The 10,000-nt window shown below is 43.1% G+C and overlaps 1 protein-coding gene across 3 annotated transcripts in view; it reads left to right on the forward strand.

Annotated features, from left to right (window-relative positions):
* LOC138948658 (sodium/glucose cotransporter 4-like) overlaps positions 1-10,000 on the forward strand; it is a 22,021-nt gene that overhangs the window by 10,317 nt on the left and 1,704 nt on the right. For all 3 annotated transcript variants that reach the window (XM_070320256.1, XM_070320250.1, XM_070320240.1), the window contains 6 exons: positions 1-147; positions 5,833-5,904; positions 6,425-6,529; positions 7,104-7,163; positions 8,653-8,757; positions 9,391-9,496. The exon at positions 1-147 is cut by the window's left edge and continues 41 nt beyond it. In XM_070320256.1, the coding sequence (XP_070176357.1) occupies positions 31-147; positions 5,833-5,904; positions 6,425-6,529; positions 7,104-7,163; positions 8,653-8,757; positions 9,391-9,496 (565 nt within the window). In that variant the 5' untranslated portion in view covers positions 1-30. The remainder of the gene's footprint in view (positions 148-5,832; positions 5,905-6,424; positions 6,530-7,103; positions 7,164-8,652; positions 8,758-9,390; positions 9,497-10,000) is intronic.

A 10,000-nucleotide genomic window follows, 5' to 3' on the forward strand; every position in this document is an offset into this window, starting at 1 on the left:
CGCAAAACTCCAGGAGTGCCCACGCACAAAATGGCGGACAACGCTACGACGGATGGAGGGACAGCATTCTCCAAGGGAGGAGTGGGCACTGTGGACCTCGTCGTCATCATCATCTACCTCGCCCTTTGCATGGCTGTTGGACTCTGGGTAAGGAGGAGAGTGAGCGAGAGACATGCCTGTCTGCCTTGGTCTGTCTGTCTTTCTGTCTGTCTGTCTGGCTGGCTGTCTGTTTGTCTGTCTGGATGTATGTATGAATGTCTGTCTGTCTGCCTGTCTGTCTGTCTATGTGTCTATCTGTCTGTGTGTCTGTGTGTGTGTCTGTCTGTCTGTATGTGTGTATGTCTGTCTGTCTGCCTGTTTGTCTGTCTGTCTGCCTGTCTGTCTGTCTGTCTGCCTGTCTGTCTATCTGTCTGCCTGTCTGTCTGTCTGTCTGTCTGTCTGTCTGTGCCGAGCGGGTAACAGCTTTAAAATTAAATTTAACCCACCTCCCTCTCATTCCCTCCGCCCGCCGCATGATCCTCATATTTTCCTGACCGACCCCCACCCACACCCCCTATCTCTGTCTCTCTGTCTCTGTCTTTGTCTCTCTCTCTCTCTCTCTCTCTTTGTCTCAATCTCTCTCTCTCTCTTTGTCTCAATCTCTCTCGCGCGCTCTCTCTCTCTCTCTTTGTCTGTCTCTTTCTGTCTGTCTCTCTCTCACTCTTTCTCTCTCTCTCTGTCTCTCTGTCTCTCTCTCCGTGGCCTGTCGCACATTAAATACACCCTCACAGCGAATGCGCTATTTAATCGCTGTTCTCTCTATCAGGCTTCGAATTCTGGACACCCACAAAGCATTGTGGGAACCTGAATTATTGTATGCGTCAGTGACACGTTCTCTCTCTCTCTCTCTCTCTCTCTCTCTCTCTCTCTCTCTCTCTCTCTCTCTCTCTCTCTCTCTCTCTCTCTCTCTCTCTCTCTCTCTCTCTTCTCTCTCTCTCTCTCTCTCTCTCTCTCTCTCTCTCTCTCTCTCTCTCTCTCTCTCTCTCTCTCTCTCTCTCTCTCTCTCTCGTTCTCAAAATCCACGAACTAATTGGTCATTTACGTTACTTAAACAGTTGCACAGAGTCATGGACTGTATTTTCTTGGTTGTGTGTTCTATACTGGTGTCTGTCCGGTGGTTTGCCCGGCCGCCCACCTTTCTGTCTACCAAAACTCAATGTATGTCTCGCTTTCGTCAGTTCTGCTCCTAAAAAGTAAACAAAGATAGAGCGATAAATCATTCGGTGTGTGGTGTTCATATAAGTATCGTATTAAATGGATATTTTATTGCACTAACAATACTGAACCTAGCGTCTCCGTATAACCGATAGTCTGGGTCGTATGCAACGAAAGGCACTGTATACCAGACTGGTCATTATTAGTACCTAGAACGCATCGGGGATCGCTTAATGTATGCGGAAAGAAAATACAGCCTATGACAATGTACAACTTTAGAAGCAACATAAATGACCAATTAGGTCGTGGATTGAGAGAGAGAGAGAGAGAGAGAGAGAGAGAGAGAGAGAGAGAGAGAGAGAGGGGGAGAGAGAGAGAGACAGAGACAGAGAGAGAGAGAGACATAGATACAGACAGACAGACAGGCAGAGAGAGACAGAGAGAGAGAGAGACAGAGAGAGACAGACAGACAGACAGAGAGACAGACAGAGAGAGAGAGAGAGAGAGGAGGACAGATCGAGATGGGGGGGGGGGCGGTACGAGATCATTTGCGGTATGTTTGATAAAACGCAACATGTCCAGATTCCAGACAAGCTTTCGATTTTTCTCTCCTTTATTCGATTGGAAAGTGACGCAGCTAGCAGGTGTGTTTTTTTAAACTAACAGAGATCAGTGTCATACACGTAAAAATCCACTCGTGCTAAAAACATGACTGAACGTGGGAGTCTAAGCCCATGGAGAAAGAAGAAGAAGTAGTGTTTTGCTGTCCATCAAATAATTATGCGCGAAGACAGTTGAATACACTGATAAGGATCAAATTAACTGCATGAAACGCTCAAACAACAAACTTCAAGAAGATTGTGAAAGAAAACCTGAGATTATCAAGAGGAATGGGATAGTTATTCAGACAGGTTTAAACTTTGGCAAACTATACACGGACAAAATAATAACTGTTAACAGAGATAAAGTTGAGAAGATGCTCCAGGGCTGAAAATGGGACAACTGCCACGGCATGAATAAATGCGATTAATGAAAGGGAAAATAGACAATATTTGTTAAAGGTAGTTGTCTCGAAAGCAGAAGAGTTCACATTCCAGGATTCTGAACGTTTGCACGTATGCAGATACTTCTTCTGCCCCCTCGCTCCCCGTCCAACTGCAGAACATTAAAACTGTTCTTCTTTCTGACCACTGTCACACTTATATAAAAAAAAACCGCGATAACAAAATTAGCATATTGTCTTTATCGGCCGAGGATTCTGGACCAAATACATGTTCTTGTATCCTGCAGTAGCCTTTTCACAGTATTAATAAAGTATTCGTCTATAAACTCCTTAGTGTTTATATTTTTGACTTAACCTATTCAGATAGACTGAGAATGGAGACAAGAGTTTTGGTGGTGATGGTGTGTGTGTGTGTGTAGGTGTGTGTGTGTGTATGTGTGTGTGTGTGTGCGTGCGTGCCTGCCTGCCTGCCTGCGTCCGTGGGTGCGTGTGTGTGTGTGTGTGTGTGCAATCCACAAAATATTCACACGCTCTAAAGCCGAAAGATGTCAAAAAAACAGCATGATCAGTTGATATATTCAGTAGTATATTTAACAATAGTGTTTTGACCAAAGGGCACAACCCTACGGACGGACAAGATCCCCTTCAAGAAACTTTGATTTACTCAGTAGTATACTTAACTAGTGTTTTGACCAAACGGGGCATCCATACGGACGGGCATTATCCCTTTAATGTATCTTTCTCACGACCCGTTTCTTCACGTCTCCCCAACCTTCTAACCCGATTTCCTACCCCTACACATGACACGATGAGAAGCTGGCGAACAATTCAAGGTGTTGTCTAATATTTCACGGACGCGGTCATTGTCGTAGATCCTGTCTTGGCACGTTAAAGGCACAGTGCAGCTCACAGCTTTCGTTTTGCGTTTTTGTTGCAGCTGAGTGCATTTACAGTTAAAAAATCCTCCTATGGTAGTAAAACAAACCCAAAACTACCCAACGACGACATCTGTGAAGCTCGACAGTTTCTTGTTCACGCGAGTGCATAAATTAACCTAGTTATTACGTGGTGTTTGGTCGGAGTTCGATTCAACTGAGTGATTCCGGCCTCCATTTTGTTTTACACAAACTCATGATGACGTCTGACATAGTTTGCTAGTGACGTGTCTTTTCAGTTGTGCATGATGTGCATGTGGTGATCTACCTGATCTAAATTTAGATCCAAAAATAGGCCAAGACCAGCCGGGTCCGAGTACGAAATTAATTCGTAAAAAAATTGCAGTTCTTGACTCTTTGGATGCAAGTCAATGAAACTTGGTAGTTCTTCTATCGGATAGCTGCCTGAGGTATGACTAAAAGCCCCAGGGGCTCCGTGCACCTAGATTTGACAAGTTCAGTACCTTTAAAAGATACATTCTATACCGTGTTAATGTAAATCGTCTTTACATGCTTTAAAATTTGATGTAAGAGCATCTTTCTACTTGGACAGATATATACACACACAATCCGCAGTCTTTTCACGTTCTGTTCAGAGCACTAGTGAGATTGTTTTGCTGAAAGAATTCTGCAGAGGTATCAGTTACGAAATTAATTCAACAAAAATCCTTTGCTGTACAAAAAGCTGTGGAGCCTTGGTACGTGTCTGCACGGAAAACTGCTGTTATCTGTGTAAAAGCCTGAACGGGTCTGTCTCGGTTTACATGGTCGTTTACACAGAACAGGGGATAACTTTAAGGTCAGGTCGAGCTGACACGAAGGGAGCATCCGAGTGTCTATTTCTTCGTGACTCTCCATTCCTAATCAAATTCCATGACAGTGCTATATGGGCCACGGTCTTTGGTGGCCGAGTGATGGTAAAAGCTAAGGTTAAAACAACATGAAAATAATAACAATTCCTTTCTAGATGTACATATTTATAACCACACTTAGTATAAGCTTAGCTTGTTGTGTGGTAACAAATGTTCATATCGTATTATACATCTCACCCTGTATTTCCGAAATCAATTTTGTTTAAACCAAAAGCTAAGGTATTGTTGATGCATGGCAGGTTACGTGACAGAACGTATTGCACAGACACATTCTACACGCTCTTTTTACCTTAAACCCCTTAAATTTGGACGGTATTCCTTCCATATAATGCTAAAGCTTATTCGTAAAACCTGTGGTGTACCCGCATACCAGGTTGTCATCTGAGATAGCATGCGTTTATTTCAAACGACGTTCTCCAGTCTCCCCGGACCCTCCCATGGCGAAACAGCCTTGACAAACAAACAACAAGTCGGTCACTGATTCACGGTGAGGATATGTGCACGTCGCCCTGGTTTCAAAGCCCTATGGTATTCAAATTCACATAAAATGTGCAACTTGCACTTCCAGTCAAAAGGAATTGCAAAGAAATCGCGCAGACACCTTTTCTTGTGGATCCTTCATATAATATGTCCTTGGATCTTCAGGCTTTGTTGACGCCCGTCGTGCATTCATGTTTTTTCCATTGACATTTTTTGCCATTAATCCTGCTGTGGAGTGTACACCATTGGGTACATTGCATTCAAGTCTCAGCTGAAAAGATTCCCTCAAGAGGGTTCAGAATATATCAACTACACGCAAAGCGTGTCTGGGATATCGTTACAATTGCATGTAAACGGACGATTGAGTGCGTTTTGTTCAACAATGGTTAACAACATTGAAAGTTGTTATACAGCTTGTTGAAATGTGTACTAACAGTCTCGCGTTTAATTTGTTTTGGAATGTTGAATGTGGTTTGATTGAGACTTCCGTGAACTGTGACTTACAGGAGAGAAAATGCACTTAATCGCTGACTGAAACGAGGGCTCAAAGAACGCCTTGCTGAAATATTAATGAATTAGTCGTTATCACAATCTATCCTAAGGTGGCTTGGCTTTCACTTTCGTCTGGTGGGGAAGGCTGTAACGCAAGATGGTCGGGCGGTTTTACTTTTGATGAAAACCCTTTTAGAGGAGAACCTAAAATGATTGGCAAGAATTGTGTCTACCGACTGAAACTCTTACTTGTACGTCTGCAAGAGTTATCGAAAGAAAGTTCATTTCTCTGCCACTAGTAGGCTCACATCGATCTGATTGAAAGTGCAGACCATTAAAGCGATACTGAAATACAAACCTTAGAAATGTCGTCATCCCTTTGACGAACGATTCAGCAATCAACGACTAGAGTAATATAATCGGTGAACCAGGGGTGAATTTGGCCTGACTATTGATAAGCTGTTTCGCCTGAAATGGACGGTTCATTCTGCTGTGGTCCTGATAACGGTCAGACATATAACTAACTGGACTTTAATTAGAGGATTGGTTGGGGGTCTGGCGTGGTGTGCTGGTACACTACATTGAGGTGTGCACGTTAAAGATCCCACGATTGACAAAAGGGTCTTTCCTGGCAAAAATGTATGGGCATAGATAAAAAAATGTCCACCAAATACCTGTGTTACTTGGAATAATAGGCCGTGAAAAGTAAATATTCGCCGTAATCATGGCTTGAGATTTACTGGCCGATGTGAATGCGTGATATATTGTGTAAAAAATGCCATCTCACAAGGCAGAAATGAATATGTAAAGCGCTTAGAGAATGTCATATATATGTTTGATTTCTTTCTTATTCAAGGCCACGTGGCGAGCAAACCGAAGCAGTGTGAGCGGCTACTTCTTGGCTGGCAGAGACATCCTCTGGTTTGCGGTAAAATAATATACATGATATTGATATACGCTTACACCGCATCTGGCACGTACAGAAATAGCACACACACACACACACACACACACACACACACACACACACACACACACACACTCACACACACACACACACATACATACACACACACACACACACGCACGCACACAAACACACAAACACGCAAACAAGCACGCACACACGCACGCACGCACGCACGCACGCAAGCACGCACACACACACACACACACACACACACACACACACACACGCGCGCGCGCGCGCAGACACACTTTTTTTTTCTTTTTTTTTTTTTTTTTTTGGGGGGGGGGGTGGGGGGGGGGGGGAGGGGAAGGGCAGAAGATCGGTGGATTAATTTTTAACCTCTTTTGTTTACAAATAAAAATAATCAAACATCCAAAATATGTAATTGATTGATCGGAACTTGTTGCTGAGTGATCTAATCGCATGACGAGTTATCCCTACGCAAGGAGTTCATAAATCTATGTATTCCTGAATACAGGTTGGAGCCTCGCTGTTCAGTAGCAACATCGGCAGCGGCAGTTTCATCGGACTGGCGGGCACAGGAGCGGCCAGTGGTATTGCTGTTGCCAGCTACGAGCTCAACGTGAGTAATACTTAATAAGCAAAGTTACACCCGTCAACTTTTGCTGCGTGCAACTGCCTGTACGTAGCTACAATCTACAAATAAGACGATGCACTTGTCACACAGTACATAGCATCTTGCAGTGGTTACCCTTGCAGTATCCAACCACTCATGCGATCGACACCTGCATCTGTAGGAATAATAGGCATAACAAAAGAAATACACAAAACAGAACATCCTGTTCTTGACAATTGGTTTGTCTTTCTTCACGTATGTCAAAGTTGCCACAAGTTATGACTATTCTGAATTTGTGTCGATTTTATAATCGGTATCTTACGTTTTTGTCAGGTCGAATTTGGGGGTAACCTTATTTGGAAGGCGACCACGTGACCCCTGTAAAAGAAATCTTTAATCCGAAATGTGTACCAGACAGCGAAGATACATGCCTTTAAGTGCATAGAAAGTTGAATGTAATGACACGGGAAGTAATGTTTTAGTTGGGGTACGAAAATGGGGGCAATCATTTTTGTGCGGAGTTTATTACAAAATGAATGAAATCATCACACGGTTCATGTTTCTTCTGCATCATTTCCAGGGTCTGTACTGTCTCCTGCTTCTAGCATGGCTTTTCGTTCCCGTCTACATCGCCAGCGGGGTAGGTATCTACAGGAAATAGCCGATTGCAATATGCTAAGAGTTATATTTTAGTCAATCCAACCAGATGCAACCGAACCTGCTCTGGCGACCACTTCAAAATAATGACGACTTTATCACAACGACCAATCCAAAAGATCATCGACGAGTTTTTGTTAGTTTGTAATATATGGAGAACAAAAATATCTATCCCTGACGACCACCCATCTATATCGATCACTTTTCTTCGGTCCACTGGATGGTCGTTATTGACAGGAAATGTTAAAAGCCGTGGGAGTTTCAGCCCATGAACGAACGAGCAAGACAGGAAATGTTATAATCCTGATAACTCTACGATGAATAATTCACGTGGCATTGTTTGTTCACCAGGTTTGTTCTTTATTATGTTCATTTATCCCTTTGATCCCGTCGCGATATAACCTTCGTGGTTGAAAACGACGTTAAACACCAAAAAAGAAGAAGGATCCCTTTGATTCGTTGTTTTAGGTTGTCGGTGTGTGCTTCAAAAAAATGTACGCCTTTTTGTTCGTTTGTTTGTTTGATTGTTTGTTTTAAAACCAATTCTTAACCTCAAATTCCTAGTTTCACGAGGTAGTAGAAGGATATGTTGTATTCTGTACCCGATATTCTGCTCTGTCAGCACCTAAGCTCATCTCTAATATGCATCAAAGCTGTTTGATTATCATTGTCTAATGACGAGAAACGCCGACGAGCTGGTGTGTATGAAGAGTTGTGGGTATGTGAATGCATATATCATCAGAACACCATAGTACGCAGGGCTGGATCTGGGGGGGGGGGGGCGGGGGGGGGGTCCAGGATTCCAGAAATCCAGGGAGAGGCCCACAATACCCCTTTAAAATGCTGAATTTCAACAGAGAGAGCGAAGCCCAAAAGACACCCCCCGCACAAACACACACACGCACACGCACACACACACACCACACACCACACCCGCCTGGCCAAAGCCTGCACCTCTACCTCATTTTGGAAGCCCTTCCCTCTCATACACTAGGTCCAGCCCTGGTACACAGTGTATGATAACCATGGGACACCGTTATCAAGAGACCAATCTTGAACGTGGTCCTCTTCTGTGAAATTACTTGGAAAATATCTGATTTTTGAACTAAGTGCACCTTTATGGCAACCTGCCATTGTCTTCAACTTCCGTTCTTTCATTCCAGTGTTAACACTTTCTACCCCACCTGTGCTGACCAAGGTTTTTTAAGCCGAGACCAGCTGTGCTACAGCAGGTCACTCAGAATTGTAGTAACTATGTAGTAACTGTGTATCAATACGCTGGAATGCAGGCGTTAGATGGACGTCACAGGAAGCGACTGAAGCTAACAGTCTGAGCGGATATATCCGTACCTGGTCAGATAGAGCCATATGAGTGGGTACGGATATATCCCTACCTGGGAGACAATGAGTTAATTTAAGTAACTTCTCCTTATCTGCGTAGTTACAACAAATAACCTTTATTTTTCCCTCAGGTGTACACAATGCCAGAGTACCTGATGAAACGGTTTGGTGGCCAACGTCTACAGGTGTACATGGCCGTGCTCTCCTTGATCATCTACATCTTTACCAAAATATCTGTAAGTGGAATCATAGTCTGTATGTAGAGGGGAGCATGTGTGTTTTCCTGTTTAGATCACCTTTTTGTAGTTTGGTCGCACTAAACTTTTTTCTGTCCTTTTAACACGTTTGTACTTGTTTTTGTGTACGCATATGCAGAACTATAACATAGCATAACAACAACACCAACAAAATCGAAATATAAAAAAACAAACTCACATCCTCGCAATAAACTTTTTTCCACCAATATTAATTGATTCTGTCATGGTGTACTCCTTGTAAATAGACTGTGTTCGAATATATCTGTCTATGAGGTCGAATTTACGTGGGTGTGGCTTGAGGTCACGTGCGTTAAGGAAAACACACGTGCTTAGCGAACACTTCCAGTGAACAGCAAGCAATCGGCGGCAAAGCATGAGTCCGATGTGCATATTTTCACAAGAAAAGGGTATGATATTGAGCGCAAGCTGCATAACACATCAGAGTTAGTTGTTCGTCCCGATCGCAGGCTAAAGCCAACCGGCAGCGTGGTTCTTGCTTCGCCTTGTTTTGAAAAGCTTTACTATGTACAAGGTGCTCTCTAGTGGATTGGTTGATAGTATTATTTGTATTGAAATATTCACGAATGTAATTTCAACACGATGTTTTGGTAGGTGGACATCTATGCGGGAGCGATCTTTATTCAGCAAGCTCTGCACTGGAACATCTACGTGGCCATTGTGGTTTTGTTGTCTATCACGGCGGTTTACACGGTCACAGGTGGGTCCAGGGAGCTTTGTTCTTGGCAGTCTTTGCCGCGCATTATACGATTTGAAACTCGTAGTTACGGTTTATAGTTTTTGTCATTGTTTTATTCGGGAAACATGCGTCAATGCATGTCTACGTCAGTTTGGTTTAAACCAACTTTTATTCAAAATCAACATCATGAAAACAATTATTTGCAAAACATTATTGCATGAACTTTCTAGTTTGTTCGTTTTTTTGGGGTGTTTTTCTCTAACAAATTTTGTGTATGAATGTATATTTAATGTGGAGTAGCCCCTCCATGGGTGAGGGCTGGACGTAAAAGAAAAATCATATTTTTATACTTGTCTTGCCTTGTCTTGTCTTGTCTTGTCTGATCAATACATTATGCTGAAGAGGCAATACAAAATAATAACCAACCAACCAACCATCTCTCTCTCTCTCTCTCTCTCTCTCTCTCTCTCTCTCTCTCTCTCTCTCTCTCTCTCTCTCTCTCTCTCTCTCTCTCTCTCTCTCTCT

This window comes from Littorina saxatilis, linkage group LG1, assembly GCF_037325665.1.
Source record: "Littorina saxatilis isolate snail1 linkage group LG1, US_GU_Lsax_2.0, whole genome shotgun sequence".
Lineage (NCBI taxonomy): Eukaryota > Metazoa > Mollusca > Gastropoda > Littorinimorpha > Littorinidae > Littorina > Littorina saxatilis.